Source organism: Buteo buteo, chromosome 15 (genome assembly GCF_964188355.1).
Source record: "Buteo buteo chromosome 15, bButBut1.hap1.1, whole genome shotgun sequence".
Taxonomy (NCBI): Eukaryota; Metazoa; Chordata; class Aves; order Accipitriformes; family Accipitridae; genus Buteo; species Buteo buteo.
The window spans coordinates 11,985,423-12,001,770 of NC_134185.1; the positions used below are offsets into that span (position 1 = coordinate 11,985,423).

The window sequence follows — 16,348 nt, forward strand, 5'->3', positions numbered from 1 at the left end:
TATAAAGCCTGTGAAGAATAATACGTGTATGAACTATAATACAGTACCTGAGAAAATACATACAGACCTGTTTTTATTTATATGGCTTTATTATACAAAATATGCGTAACATACTGTACAAATGTAAATGAAGACCACAGTGTCTCTCTTGAGGTGTTTGCAGTCCTGAAAATACCCCAAGAAACTGGCCAAAGGCAAAGGAAAGGAATACGGAGTAAAGCAAAGGGATCAGCCTCGCAGCCACACAGGCTTCTTTAAAATCAAATCTGAATATATGTTTAGATTGTATACAAATTAAGTTATGGTAAAATATATGTATGCATATATATATATAAAATCAGATGCTCAAACATTGCCCTTGTGAAGTAGTTTTGCTTTCTCTCCATATGCATTGTGGAACAAGCTGTACAAGAACACGTGCTACTCTTTCCCAAAAAAGCCTCACTCAAAAAGAAGTAGAGAGCAAGATGAATATCCTAGCATATACACCTACAGCATCACTCATCTAGGGAACCTTAAGAATAAGTTGGGAAATGTCATTTTAGACAATGACACTGTATAGGTTGTAAATTCAGGTCTTCCAAGCATTCCTTAGAGAAATAAAAAGATTTTTTTAATTTTTTTTAATTTGGAATATGTTTGTCATTCCCTTGAAATACTCTTTTTCACATTCTCACCACTTCAGGCTTCATAGCACAGTGAGAACTCATGATGGACATTACGGAATGGACTTTGCTTCAGCGAACATAGTGCCTGTGGTCCGTTGCTGTTCATACAGCTCCAGTTGAAGTCCATGCCACTTCTTTCCACTGCTCATTTTACCTGCTGTAACTAGGTTAAGATTAACACAAAAAAATCTATTATCCTTGTACTCAAGCCTTCCCTCATGTGGTGTGTTGACCCTGGCTGGGTGCCAGGTGCCCACCAAAGCCACTCTATCACTCCCCTCCTCAGCCGGACAGGGGAGAGAAAATATAACAAAAGGCTCTAGTGGGTCAAGGTAAGGGCAGGGAGAGATCACTCACCAATTACTGTCATGGGCAAAACAGACTCGACTTGGGGAAATTGGTTGAATTTATTACCAATGAAATCAGAGTAGGGTAATGAGAAATAAAACCAAAGCTTAAAACACCTTCCCCCCACTCCTCCCTTCTTCCCGAGCACAGCTGGACTCCCAATTTTCTCTACCTCCAGCAGCGCAGGGGGACGGGGAATGGGGGTTGGGGTCAGTTCGTCACACGTTGTCTCTGCCGCTCCTTCCTCCTCAGGGGGAGGACTCCTCACACTCTTCTCCTGGTCCAGCATGGGGTTCCTTCCACAGGCTGCAGTCCTTCAGGAGCACACTGCTCCAGCGTGGGTCCCCCGTGGGGTCACAAGTCCTGCCAGCAAACCTGCTTCACTGTGGGCTCCTCTCTTCATGGGGCCACAGGTCCTGCCAGGAGCCTGCTCCAGCACGGGGTTCCCACAGGGCCACAGCCTCCTTTGGGCATCCCCCTGCTCCGGCGTGGGGTCCTCTCTCCCCGGGCTGCAGTTGGAGATCTGCTCCCCCGTGGACCTCCCTGGGCTGCAGGGGGACAGCCTGCCTCACCATGGTCTTCATCACCACGGGCTGCAGGGGAATCTCTGCTCCGGCGCCTGGAGCACCTCCTGCCCTCCTTCTGCACTGACCTGGGGGGCTGCAGGGCTGGTGCTCTCACATCTTCTCACTCCTCTCTGGCTGCAGTTTCTGTTGCATAGCAACTTTTTCCCCTTCTTAAATCTGTTCTCCCAGAGGAACTACCACTATTGCTGATGGGCTTGGCCTTGGCCAACGGCATGTCCATCTTGGAGCCGGCTGGCATTGGCTCCGTTGGACATGGGGGAAGCTTCTAGCAGCTACTCACAGAAGCCACCCCTGTAGCCCCCCCGCTACCGAAACCTTGCCACGCAAACCCAATACAGCTCAGTATGGGTATAAAACTGTCCTCGTCCAGATGGACTTTTAGGGAGTTGTTCAGAGAGATTAGGTCCTTGAGAAAGGGAAGGAGGTATGAAGATGACTCTGTACTTGCCTGAAATGAATTTCCTAGACCTATGACTAGTTTGTTGGGGTTTGGCTAACAATCTTTAAGCTCTGTAAGGGTGCAGGCTGTTACTGGAAAATGTTAATGCTGCTTCTTCAGAAAAGTCACTTTGTGAATTCCTGAATCTATCTCTGCTCTACAGAAACTGCTTTTCAAAAATCCCTTTGGGGAGAAAAATCTTCACATCTTTCCATGTACTGAGAGTTAGATCTGCTAAAATGAGTTTAGTATTGTATTTCTTACTATAATTGAATGTTTTGTCAGAGAACTGCTACATGACACATTCTAAGCTTTCTAAACTTCAGTTAAACTTTTATCAGTCGTCTCAGTCGTTACAGTGGACTGTAACTCAGGCCCTACCTATGCATGTTCTCTAACAGAGAATTAGAAAAACGTGCCAGCAAATGTTGGTACACAACAGGAGAAACTCATGAATAGAACTAAAGTGATTTATTAAATGTAAATTATTGAACGATGACACAGAGATAGTCTCAAATGAGTATAAACAGTATGGACACGATGCTGGTCATACACAAGGGTATGCTGGTTTGAAATAGGAAGCCTGTTTTGATTGTTTGTATCTCAGATGCAAAGTTTGATTACCACAGAGGGAACAGGTAGAATGAAAAGACAAGGCATTTTGTCCTGAAACACAACCCACTTCATTATTTTCTGTTATTCTCTACGCTGCAGCTTGTACCAGCTTCGAAACGGGTAGAGCTGTTGCTAGGTTATCTGCTTTACCCACTCAGTAGCTGAAGTTTCAGCCAGGCAGAAAAGAATTTTTATACACCTAACAGCATAAAATTAAAATCCAAGGCATCGTTTAATGACTATTTCCAGTACAACCCTGCTTCCAGCTCTGGGCCCCTTTCCTGGGAGCAGCCCAACTACCAGCACAAGCAACACACTTTTGTGGGCTGTAGGTCAGCAAGATTTGAGTGGTAGCAGCTGCAAGCCCTCCCCGAGCACTGCGCTTAGCGCGGCTGTGAGCATCAGGCTCGCACACCCTTTCTTCTCCTCGATTCCTCCCTTGCGCTGAGTGAAACAAGGCGGGGGATCGGTGCGGACGAAAAGCAAACAAGCCTCCCCTCCCTCTTGGCTGGGCTCAGCTGGGTCAAGTTCCTCGCTCTGGTTCTTTTTGTGGCTGCCTAAGCAGTACAGATAAACTCGGAGGGAAATGCAGTCCACGGTCAGGAGCAAATGGGCAGGGAAGGGGCTGTTCAGGCTGCTTTAACGCACGCCTGGCATTGCCGGCAAATATCAAAACATGGCCTCAGTTTCTCTGAGATTTGTGATCTACCAAGGATCTGAAGCAAATTTGGGTCAGCTTACTGTGTGAAGGTGAACCAATAAAAGTACACAACTGACATTATTAACCCAGTCCTTGAAACAAACATTTCACTCATACTTGTAACAGAAAAACCGGGTGTGAATGTTATTGCTGTACCTTTTAAGATTTCCAGTGTGGAAAAGACAAAGTTAAAACTCAGGAGGGGTCTGGGATAACCATAGTCAGCAAACTATGGTTACATCCACTGTTGTTCCTGATCTAGCTATGTTCTTTTCCATCTGTTACTGACACCCACCGTCACCATAAAGAAGCTTTTTTTTACCTTTGGGTGGCAAAACCACACGTACAAAAATTGGCAATTGCCTTCTCTTTTCTATAGGGTGTGGGCTACAAAGGATGGTTCAATTATATTCATCATCTGTTTTATGTTAAATGTTATTTTCTTCTACATGAACCATGGCATCCAAAAGCATGATAAATAAATGTGTATCCCGTTTCAACAGCATTAATCACCTCAGAGGTAAAGTCATGTATGTCATTGAAGGAGATAGTGGCTGCAGTGGCTACTTGCCAGCCCTGCAGACCCACGGTGATACATGCAACCCACCACCTGACCTATTTATTCTTTCTTCTTCCTTCTAGAGAAGCAACTAGGTGCCAGACTTGCAGATCCTCCTGTGGGATCTCTGATCCTTTTCTGCCCTAGGGACATGCCACTTCTGCAGCAACTCACAAAAAACGCTCTTCTTCTGCAGTGAGAATTCACTTTCAACCGTGCCTGCTATTGAATAGGTTTCTAAAATACAAGTATTTCAGCCTACTAGCACACTGGCTGTGCCAACACAATGTAGGCACAAAGTGTATTTGTTGATGTACTTTTCCCGGAGGTAGTTTAAAAGAGCAGTGCAATCTAGAAAAATGATCCACTGACCAGAAGGAAAGCTGGGAATGGAAAAAAGAGCTCGGTTATGCTGTTCCCTGAGGTAACTAATAACTGAAAAAGGATCCAAAGAAAAAACTCCTAATAAATAAAATGATATAGCAGAGAAACTTTTTCATATGACTCCCCTGTGTTTACATCATCCAGCTGCCTTTTTACAGAAGTAATACATTATGTTAAAGATATACTACCTAGCAGGCGGCAGTGACAAGTCATGCTGCTGAAGGTACGTTGTGTAACGAGAAGTTGATTGTCTATGTTCAACCCAGCAAACTTTTGTTTCCAAAGTTTTGTGCAAATGGTTATCAGCAAGACATTTAAATCAAAGTCTCACCTGCAGATTCGCAGAGAAACAAATGTCGTTCTGTCCCAGTCTTTGTTTTGTCTATTTCTGAGACAAAGTATTCATCCCTATCTCCAAGCATAGCTCATAAATAACCAAGGACAAAGACTAAGTGCATGTGATTTCACAACCATTAAAGCTGATGAACGAATGCTGCAACCAAAAATTTCTGCAATGCTATGTATATTCCAGTAGTCATCAACAAGTTACACAATTTTTCTGGTTAATATTAACACATAGGGGAAACGTGTTCCATGACTCCTACTTTACTGAATGTCCAAATCAGTTAGCTCACTTACGGGTCAGTTAAAGTGTAAGAAACAGACCCTTGTGGTTGGCTGGACTGAAGTCTCTGCAATCATCGCTGATAGGTCGTTTAATAAAAAGGTTGTACATACTTATTAAGAACTGCCTAGTTGACCTTTATTAAAACTTGAATTTTAACAGTGTTTAAGCTTGGCTTTTTATAGCTAATCAACTCAGTACAGGTCAGTATTATTTTTTGTTTTAAAATGACATTCTAACACTTATGTAGAATTTGGTTATGACTTGCATTTGACTGTACATCACTGAAAGTAAGGGAAGAATAATTTTGTTAAAAAGGAATTTATTTGCCATACTAAGGTATGTACACGTGAATCTTGGTGAACAAATGGGAGGATCTGGTTTGGCATATCCTGTACTCCTAATACGCAAGCCCATCCTTCTTTACCACTGTTCCTTTCCAAGGTTTGTTGCAAGTAATAAATATAACACATCCTACTAAGTTTTGTAACTTCCACATAAATACATACAGCTCTTAGTAAAGTCAGTGAGAGCCCTGTGTGTGTGCATGCCAAAAAAAGGAAGGCAGGGAGACCAGAATTCCATTTAGCAGTAGTCTTACTCCAGTATTTACTTAATCTATGATTAAAAGGAAAAACAACAGAGTTTGCTTTGGGGGCTTGCATGTATTTTATAAATATTGCATCACCTCTCCACCTCACATGGCATTTGGTATCCTATAACCACATCCTTAAGAGCCTATGCAAGCAGCAGTTATCTCTTACCAGATACATCACAGCACACACAGTTACACCAGTATTATTTTGCAAGTAGTTTGTTCAGTTTGATTTGCATTTGTTGGCATATTACTAAAGTAAATCAGAAACAAGTAATAAGACCTAGCTCTCTTCTGCTACAGATGTTGAATTTTTCTGTAATGACTTCTGCTTAGTGTAGTAAGTAGAAATCTACTATCTATGTAGTTTCTGAGTTGCCAAGTCCCAAGGCAACTTGTTGATTTAAAAACAAGAGTTGGTATTCTGGATACAAGGAGCTTTGCAGAAGACAGCAACAAGGCAGGCACAGTGAAAGCAAGGGTAAGGTAATTTACTAAGAGATTGTAAAGAATAAAGGAATGAGTGACATCAAAAGAGAACAGGCAGCCAAGGACTTGCAGATAAACATTTTGAATTTGAGGCAGAATATGAATGAAAAACAAGAAGGGCAGCTGAAGGAGGATGTAACTGAGCTAAAGAAGAAGGATAGTGCCTTGGTAGTACGATAACAACACTGATGCAGTAAGTCATGCAACTGAAGATGGAAGATAAGTGGGATGAAATAACAACGCTGAGAACTGATGAGGCCTAGAACAAGGTTTTGCCAGGGGGGAAATGCAGCACAACTGGTGGCTGTGGAAAATGGTGAACAGGGTAGGGACAGGGACTGTTCTAACTATCCAAATGCTCTCAGCAGACCGAAGAAAGCTGATGACATCGGAGCAGGTGAGATGAAAGACTTGTAGTTGCACATCTCTTTCTCTAAAGAGGGAAACAAAACCAAACTAGATCCAGGTCATCAACCAGAAATGGCACACGGAAAGTTTTGGAAAATGGAAAATCCCAATCTTGCTCAGCAGTGAGAAACTCCCCTCTCCTTCCAGCTGAGGACACGTCACTGGAAAGTCCCAGCCTGAAAAAAAAATCCACCGAGTAAACAAATCGCGTAGGCAGTGAAAACAGAAAGAGGAACAAAGTCAAATGATACTTTGATTTTAAAGGAGTTTATTTTCATGTTAGCATTCCCTTGAATGGCAACAGTTCAAGTTCAGACAAGAAAAATCTCATTAGAGTGAAAATGGCTGGTAAACATCGCTGCTGATATTAGGCCATAGAAAGCAAGCTCATTTATTAAAAAGCTAAGATTTCAACTTGGGATTTTTTGGATTTTCTGCTACTGAGTGTAGTCAAACAATCCCAGTGACAAGGCAGATACCCAGGATTATTACATTTTTGTAAAATTAGAAATTCTTGTCTGGCAACTTTGTGGCATTTTCTTCCCCTTCATTTACATGTACCTCCAGACAAGGAAGCTGTCCTTAACAAAGCGCTTCTAACAATTCACTGGGCATGGCCCTCTGTCTTACGAGCAAGTTCAGTGCTGGGAATTTCTCCAGCACTGTCCATAAAGTAAACAAGGAAAAACCATGGCTGGTCACACTGAGACAAGAAATACACTGTTGGACAAAATTCTAGGATTCTTCCCTCTCTAACTAGCATTCATGAAAATAAAAATATTGACATAAATTATTACCCTTCTCTGAAAAAAAATCAACTTTTAACAAACGTACTTCATTACTGTGAACAGCAACATTAACTCAAATTCTGGAACCAATTGCAGTGACAGCGCTTTCTAGCTGTAATCTAGGAAAATAATCAAGATAGTTTTAACTCTGCTTTTCTGCTCTCCCAATTAATGAATGTTGCTGCATCATGACCGATGTACACAGCAGTCCAACCCTGCTAACGAACAACAGATGCCAGTTTTGCAAGTGTTGTGTAGACTGCCCCATCTCCAACTCTATCAATATTATAATTAAAAGGTAGTATTTTATTTTCTCTAAACTCGGGTTCTCTTAAGTCTCATCAGGATTCAACACTACTGCAAGAGCCATCTCAAGCATGTTACTCTTCACAGCCACGATTATTATTTATAAAACTGCCTAAGAGCATTGATTAGCAGTCTTGAGGTGGTGGGGGGGTATGTTTTTTTATTTAGGTTTGGTTTTTGCATTGCTTCTAATGTGTATAAATAGCAGGAAGGAACCAGAACTACAGGAAGGTTTGGAATTTTGATTATCATTTTTCCTGTTACAAGATAAGGGCATAATGCTACTATTTTCGTAACAGGGGGCAGGAGGATCTTGACTTCTCAGGTGGAAGCCTGGGGCCCAAGTCCATTGATCACGTCTCTACTTCTGGAGCTTTGAACAGCAAAGAATAACGATGACAAAAGCTTTCCCCAGGCACTAAGCTGGAGCAGCAAATGTGAAACCCAGCTGAGTTTCAGTTCCTGCATCTGATGCAATAACTGCGTTAAGCTTTCTAAAGCAGAAATGTCACAAATCTCTCTCTTCCATGTGTGCTCTTACATGCATGGCAGGAGGATCCAGGAAATGTTTCCTGAATGGGGCCAGGGTGGGGACAGAAGTGGAGACAATATTCACAAAAATGTACTAATTGGACCCTTGACGATTTTTATAGGAATGTCCTTTTCTCAAAGCAATTTCCTAGCAATAAAAGCAGGTTGTGACAACAACATAGACACAATCTGCTGATCGTTTAAAGGGCATTTTTAGGTGTACACACCAGCATTGATGAGGATGAGGTAGCGTGGCATCTGACAGCAAGAACCCTTCTTATGTTGGATGACACCTACTGCAAGAGGCCTCTATCTTTAAGACTTTTCAGTTTCAGCTCCCACAGTTTGCTACAAGAGCTGAACTACTAACTCCTCTGGAAAGCTGCTGCTAATTTTGAAGCTTTAAAATTAAGTTTTTTGTCTTCTGGTAGTACAGCCATGCTATTTGAAACCATTTTAAAATAGTTCCCTCTTCAATGCTAAGAGGTATGCTCTTGGATTCAACTCACATGCTGTTCCTCATGCCGGCAACTCAGTCAAGACCTTACTCATGGGAGTAAGTACTGCCATAAATCTGGACATTCCAGCCAAAAGACCTATGTATTTTAGTGTCTGGCTGGCAGCAAGACACACAAAAAGTTGATATATTTACTTATTGAATAACTGATGCAATTAAGTAACACTGAAAAAAAGCCTTAAAGGTAAAATGTCTGTGATGTTCATTCCTGCTTTGGGTGACTGGTTCTTGTTTCCAGCTGTAACAAGGTTTTATCTGGCAAAGCTCCTTTAAATAGCATGGATATGGAATCAGTTCAGAATCAGGGAATATAAAACCCCAGGAAGGAGGGAAGAAAAAGCCTGGAATGAAGCAGAACCAACCATACCTTCATCAGAAAAAGGGTTTCTATAGTCAGATCTGACACTTGTCCTGAAGAAAAAAAAAATTACCAAACTAACCTAATTCCTAACAGAGTAACCTAAATCCTAACAGAGTCACTGGCGGTTATCAGGGCAGGGAAGTCATTCCTGGCGCATGGCTAATTCTGTATCTGGCTTTGCTGAGTACTCTACACGTCATTTTATTTTGTTAGTTTTCTTCTTTGACCTTGTCCGTCTCGTTACAATGAAAGTTCACTTGGCAGTTGACAAGGAAAGGAAAACAAGACCAATTGTAAAGCTGAGTGACTAAGCAAGAAAATATATGCAAACCCATTTGAAGGTCTTGGAAAATCCAAACATGTTTTTACTCTGCTCACTGATCGGTTAAACAAAAAAAGGCTAAAAGAACCTGAAAGCTTTCACGCTTAACGTCCCTAAGTTGGAAAGTGCCAGAATTACCACAGGATATGCACAAGAAAGCCTGGACTGGGATCAAAAAGGCGGTACAGAAGTCTCTGGCTGCAGAAGGACCAGGTTGACCAGAGGCTACTGAGCTGCACGTAGCTCACAAGCGGTTCCCACAGGACTCCAAGGGCAGGGCTGGCACACAGACGCTGGCAAGTGTCACCATTCCTGCAGCAATGGAGGCCGGTATGGACAGCGGGGCTGGAAACCACAGCAGCTATGCGATGACATAGCGATATCGACCGTGGTGGCACAGAACAGGTTTGCGTCGTTTCGGCCATGCCTGCCCCGGGGACGGCAAATGTACAAGGCAGACACCTGGTAACAGGAGCCACCTCACCTAGCTCGGCTAAGTCTGCCCTTCAAACAAGCTGAAGCTTTCAGACAGACAGTAAAAGCCAAAACCAAACAGTGTAATTACTGCTTCCTTCATGCCTGTAATTCACTAGTCATCCCTTTTTCATCACATGAATGACATCATTGTCAGAAATTACTGCCCGAGGTCCTAGACTGAAACTGGCTCTGCAATCACATTAATGGGTCTCTGTGCAGATGCAGGAGCAGAGTTTAAATTAGCTTTCAAATTATTTTACCAAATAAGAAAAGCAATAATAATTAGGAACTCAAACACTTGAACAACTAAACACTAGCAAAAATACGAAAGTAAACATTTTATTCTACAGACTTGACAATTTTAGCAGGGAATTAGCATTCAATGTAGGGGACTGCAAATGAAATGCTATCTATAACCAATAGCATACTGAAACACATATGCTTTAAAGGCTTCACCTTAGCCTGTATGAATGAAGGTACATATGCAGCTGTACATATGTGGCTATACAAATAAGCTTGCAGGTCGTTCCTGTACATTTCAACAATACTCACAAGTTAAGCAAGATCAAACTTTGGTTTTCACTCTTGACATATACAAAACATACTTAGCAAAACTCCTGCATCCCCATGATAGGGAAGTTCAAACTTTCCCAAGAGTAACACCCCAAAAATATTAAGAGCACAGCTGTTGCGGTAGTGTTAAGAAATCTTCAGTGTCTTCCAGGCCATGGGCAGGGGCCATTAAGTTCTCCTTTTTCTCTCCTCTAACCTCTGTTCTCTGTTAGACCTCTGGTCCCTTTCTGGAGCCACAGCTGTTTCCCAGAAGACAGTACCACGAGAGCTGTGACCACAAAGAGCGTGACCTGGGCAGAGCCCACGTTCAGCCTTCTCCCAGTGCCAGGGCTTCAAGGCCACAGGTAAAATACATCCCTCTGTTGAGGGAAAGACATGGCCATGTTGAGAAGCCCAAAACAGGCCAGAGACTGGTATTATGCAAACCAGGGTGGCATAAAACCGAATCATTTTGTTACAATTCAGTATTGCCTACACGCAGAAGCACAGCATATCAGAGCATCTGCCGCTCTCTCGGTGTTTTTAATGAGATTATGGTGGGGTAGCAGCTGCACCCATCATAAACCCATCTGCTCTTCAACCAAAAGTTACAGGACTTGCGTAGTATTTCAAGCTACCTTTGCTCCAAGGCTTTTAGGAGCTGCTGGTCACGGAAAGCACTATACACATACATAAGATCACAGTGATCATTTCTCTGCTGGAATCTTGTTACAAACACATTCGTGACCTAAATGGGATTGCTAAGAGCATCACCTAAGAGGCTAGTTGCATAGGAACCATAGCGAGCAGAGAATTCGGCTACTCTCAGGCCTCAGAGGAAGTACTTACTGATACAGCAAAATCACTTCTGCATACAGTGATGCATATACAAAAGCTTCAAGTTATACAAACAAATTCTCCCAAAGCACCCATTTTATGTCAGTCATACACCCATGTAATGTCATCACATATTCATGTTCCTCATCTAATTAAGTAGGTGCTTTCCCAATTGAAAAAAAACCCACACAAAATCACACGATCATTTCACAGTGAGGCCATTTAAACTTCTACACTGTGAAAACTGTAGAAACTAATAGAGGCAGAGTGTATTTATTTTATCCGAAGGCTTTTATTTAGAACTTTGCATATAGATTTGTTCTTATCTGAATCTCAATTATATTCCATGGATTCTATATTCCTCGCAGAAAGCAAGTGTCTTTGCTATATATATTAAATTTTGTCTTCTCTTACAACTGTGCCCTGTAAGAGACAGCAGCGTTCTGTGTGTTTATTTGCTGTAACGGCAGAAGTGAGAATTGCTTGTCAGGCACTAAGTCAACTACAAGTAAGCATGTATGCCTTTAAGCATCAAGCAAGTGTACACAATAATTTCAAATTTGGTAAAAAAAAAAATAATACTGACAACTGCTTTTAATTAAGATTGGTTAGTTTTTCCTAGCCCTCAATAAATAGAAAGCATAAGGCATGTGGGATCCAAATTCTTTAATGGAGCTGAAGCTGAAAAGCACCGCCTGCCGCGTACCCCGCGATTTCAACCGGGGCCTTTTTTCCTTCATCGGTTGCAAAAACTTCACTTCCTCCAGATTAAGGCCAGCGGACCGGCCACAGCTGTCGGCTGCTCACGTACAGGGGCACACACACACACAGAGAGGGAAGGAGGGAGAACGTCCAGGCGAAGAGCTGAAGCCGGCGGGGCTACCGGAGAGGCCTGAGGCGGGCAGCCGCAGCCTGAGGCGGGCAGCCGCCGGGCCGGGGCTCCTCGGAGCGGCTGAGCTCCCCCCGGCGAAGGCCCAGCGGGCCCGCTGCTGGCACAACCAGGGCGGCGGGGCCCCGCTTTCCCATCCCCGGCGGGCTCCTCGCTCGGCAGGCCGGCGGCAGCGGCCAGAGCGGCGGGGCTGCGACCCCCCCACATACACACACCCCCCAGCCGGGTCGGGTCGGGTCGGCGCTACTTGCAGAGCCCCTCCAGCCGCTCCAGGGTGCCCTTCATGTCGCGGATGCGCTTGGCCAGGGCGGGCACGGGCTGCATGGCGCGGTCCAGCTCCTCGCAGCGAGCCACCAGCGCGTACATGGCGCGGATGCTGAGGTCGGCCGCCTCGCCCAGGCTCTCCACCCCGTCGCGGTAGGTCTGGATGCAGCCCACGCTGAGGGCCGTCAGGGCCTGCAGCCCGCAGTGCACGTTGCGCAGCAGCTCGTCCACCTGCGCCGCCACCTGCCCGGCCAAGGCCACCACGTCCTGCAGCGCCCCGGGGTCGATGGCGGGGATGGAGCCGCCGCCGCCGCCCCCCGCCGCCGCCGCCGGCGGCTCGCCCCGCGGGGCGCCGCTCAGCCGGATCCGCCGCTCCAGGTTGTTGGCTACGAACTGCGTGAGGCGCCCCTCGCGCAGCACCGTCCCCTCCAGCTCCAGGGCGCTCGCCAGCGTCGCCCGCCGCCCCTCCGGCAGCTGCCGCCCCGCCGCTGCCGCCCCGCCGCCACCGCCGCCGCCGCCGGCGGCCAGGCTCAGCGCCTCCAGGCTCCGCTCGTCCCGCCTCCGCCCCGCCGCCTCACGGCCGGGTCCCTCCTCCTCCTCCTCCGCCGCCGCTGCCGGGGGCCCGGCGGCCGCCGCGGGCCGCAGCGCCGGCACCTCCATGGCGGGCGACGCGTGCGTGCGTGCCCGCCGGCGCTCCGCCGCCCAGCAGGGGGCGCGCCGCCGCCTGTTTACGTCTCCCTCGATTGGCTGCGGAGCGGGCGGGGGCGTGGCCGCCACTGTTTGTGCGCCGCCCGATTGGTCGGCGGCTCTCGCAAGGAGAACCGCCCGTCCTGTCCGTTCGCTTCGCACTGCGGGCCCGTGACTCGGAGACGGGGGCGGGCCCGCTGCTCGTGTCCGCCCGGATTGGGCGGCCCGCGGAAGCGGGCGCGGCCTGAAGTGTTTGTGTCGCTTCCGATTGGCCGGGGCGGGGCCAGAGAGGCTACCGTTTCGCCGAGATTGGCGGCGCCCGGTGAAGGGGCGTGCCGCTCGCGCCATCCTCGCACGGCGATTGGCGATGGGGCGGAAGGGGGCGTGCCCCGCTCGGGTAACAACACCGGGGCGCCGTTGGCTGCTCTTTTCACTCCCCCGCCATGTTCTCCTAGCAGCGGATCCGATTGCGCCACCATCTCAGCCCACAAAGCCCGGGCAGACACTCGCCAGCGACCCGACCCGCTCACCCCCGCCTGGGCTCGACCCCTCTCCCCGCTACAGCTCTGGGTACCCACGTCCCACCATGGTCACCACCACGGCGCCGCCGCCCTTCCTGGCTCGGATCTCGGCAGGCACCGAAGACCCCCGGCGGCTGCCCTCCGCTCTTCTCCAGCGCCTCCGGCGAGGGGACAGCAACTGTGAGAACCAGCCCAGCTGCTGCACGGCGGGCCCGGGGGGCAGCGCGCGGCCCGCGGTGAAGAGAGTCCGGCGGAAGAAGGGAAAGATCCGGCCCAGCGCCGCCGGGCTCCTGCCCAGCCGCTACCAGCAGTACCAACAGCATCGCGCCGGCCTGGGGAGAAGGACCCCGCTGGGAACGCACGGCCCGGCCGAACTTCGCGCTCACCCCGCGCCGACGGCCTCGGCCCCCCCCGGCATGGTAACGACCCCCCCGGAGGAGCCCCCCGCGCCCGCCCCCTCGAGACCCGCGCCCGGCAAACCCCTCAGGAAGGAGGTAAAGACGGGGCTCCGCTACTTCTCCTCACTTCTTGCCCCCCCCCCATCCCCCTCTCCCGCGCTTCGGGAGCCGCCAAGGCAATGCCCCCCCCTTCCCTCCGCGGGAGGGGGGGCAGCTCGCCGCTCGCCCCCTCCCTTCGCCCCCTGCGTGCGTGTGGACGGGGGGGGAAGAGTTTCCGTTACGCCCGCTCGGACGGGGCGGGGCGAGGGGGGTGGTGGGCGTAGAAAGAGAGAAACCGCGGGCGGCGATTGGCTGCTCGGCGCCACCAATGGGCGCCCGCCGCTGCGCCCAGCAACAGCCGGATTTAGCCTGCTGGCCGCCGGCCAGCTGCCCCTGCGCGCGCAGGCGGGACGTGCCGGGGGCGCAGCGCCCCATGGCGGCGGCGGCTGTGGAGGCGGTGAGCCCCCCGCCGGCCTCTGAGAGGGCTTGGAGGGCGCCGGCAGCGAGCGCGTAGCTGCTCACGGAGGAGTTGAGGAAGACGTGGGGATAGCTAGGAGGGGGTCGGGTGGTTAGGTTGCGTGAGGCGGCCCCCAGCGCCTCGGTGCGGTGCTTCGGGAGCCCGGCGGAGGGGCGGTGAGGGAACGGGTGTTGAGTCCGGCGAGCGGCCGCCGCGGTGGCGGTTCTGTGCCCGTGCGCTGCCGGAGGCACCTCTCGAGGAGAGGGGTCGTGTGTTGACGTGGATTCTTTGTCTCTGCAGTTCTTAAAGAACAAGATGGGAAAGACTGAGAAGGCTGCCATCCCCTACAGCCAGCCTGTTCACGGTTTACATCTGTGTGAACAACCAAAGATCAACAGACAGAAGAGTAAATGTAACGTGCCACTGACAAAGATCACCTCGGCAAAAAAGATAGAGAACTTTTGGCAAGATTCCGTATTGCCAGAGGTAACTCAGAAGCAGGAGAAAAAGCCACTTAAAAACACAGAGAACTTCAGAAATGCCAAGTCCAAGAAACCTGTCACCCTAACTCAAGCGAGCCAAAAAGAAAATTACGCTGGGGCAAAATTTAGCGACCCACCATCTCCTAGCGTCCTTCCAAAGCCTCCCAGCCACTGGGTGGGCGGCACAGCTGAACGGTCTGACCAAAACAGGGAGTTGATGGCAGTCCATTTGAAAACTCTCCTAAAAGTTCAAGCATAGTTTCCAAGATCTCCTGAGTAATTGGCAAAGAAAACTCCATCCAGGAAACTTAAACATGCCTTGTTGCAACAAAAATAGCAAAAGACTGTCAAGTCTTATAATCTCATTAAAAAATCCTTGTATTATATTTTTTATGGTTGTGTAAATAGTGTACATCATGTATTATGTGTATATTCTTGTTCATACTTTGAGAGGTACATTTTAGTTTTGTTATGAAAGGATGTATTTTGCACTGCCTGAATGGTAGATGTCTTGTATATAAAATACGGACAATTTTAAGTGTGTGCTTGACACATGAAGACTTGACTTCATTTGCACAAGGTAATGAAAATTTTGGAAGGAGAGTACAGCTTTCTAAGGTTCCAGATCAAATGTGAATGTTTTATTCATGCACTACTGACAATAGTTTTACATTCTGTGTCCCAATCGATTATAAATATGGAATTTTCATACAAATGTGAAGTTTTGCTCTCTGCTCTGGAAACAGTATCTGGAATGCCTGTTCATCTGTTTGTTTTTAAAATTAACTGGAATTTGAGTAAAATTCCAACCCATCAATTTGAGCACTGCTAATTTCTTTAAAGAAAAAATAAAAAATTAAAAAAACTAAAAAAAAAAAAAAAAGAAAAAAAAGAAAAGAGCAGAGCTTTCTGCCAAAAATCCAATTGGTCACTAAAAAATTAAATAAAACAATTTGGCCTCCCCTTAATAATGTCTCTGTTTTTTTCTTTTGTGTGTGTGTGTGTGAAGTATGTGAACTTATTTCATACATCAGTAGGAATATTTTGTCCTTCTCGGCCTTTAACTATCCAAATAATTAAGAGATTCCATCGCTCATTGAGAAATCCTTGTGTTTCCTTTATCCTTCTATTTCTGGAAAATTCGGATTTCAAGAAAGTTGGGTAATTACACATTCATGCTGCAATGCTCATTAACTATTTTCATAGTAAGTGGTTATTAAATTAGCTGATACTGAAAAGTAGCAGCAGCAGAAAGGTATGGGTGGGGCAAGTTAAACTTCATATTTTTCACCAGATTTGTCTCTTGCTGAGAGCTATGCTGGAAATGGTATTATTCTGATCCAGAATTCTTAAGGTATTGTAGATTAGTCTAATAGGCATGTTGAGGAGATAACAGATTTGCAGTTACTTTGCTAATCCAGTATTTAATTAAGATTAATAAATGGGGGAATAATGTGAAATTTACATAAGATAGAAAAGCATTTATAAGTTTCTGGATCCACT

General features: G+C 47.0%; 2 protein-coding genes across 2 annotated transcripts; one reads left to right on the forward strand and one right to left on the reverse strand.

The window, feature by feature from the left end:
* Window positions 1-10,041: 10,041 nt before the first annotated feature.
* BORCS6 (BLOC-1 related complex subunit 6) lies at window positions 10,042-13,427 on the reverse strand. Its single transcript, XM_075046599.1, is given in 3 exon segments — window positions 10,042-12,927; window positions 12,929-13,357; window positions 13,359-13,427. Coding segments are annotated over 3 exon segments (1,185 nt in total). The 3' UTR covers window positions 10,042-12,240.
* Window positions 13,428-13,534: 107 nt separating this feature from the next.
* On the forward strand, window positions 13,535-15,104 carry PNRC1 (proline rich nuclear receptor coactivator 1). The gene is made up of 2 exons (XM_075047021.1): window positions 13,535-13,963; window positions 14,664-15,104. Exons 1-2 carry the CDS (start codon window positions 13,535-13,537, stop codon window positions 15,102-15,104), a joined length of 870 nt encoding a protein of 289 aa, XP_074903122.1.
* Window positions 15,105-16,348: the final 1,244 nt, after the last annotated feature.

Bases quoted from the DNA above. Each gene is read 5' to 3' on its own strand.
- PNRC1 (XM_075047021.1), top strand. From the start codon at position 13,535: ATGGTCACCACCACGGCGCCGCCGCCCTTCCTGGCTCGGATCTCGGCA. The intron at 13,964-14,663 runs GTAAAGACGGGG...TTGTCTCTGCAG, and splicing joins GCAAACCCCTCAGGAAGGAG to TTCTTAAAGAACAAGATGGG.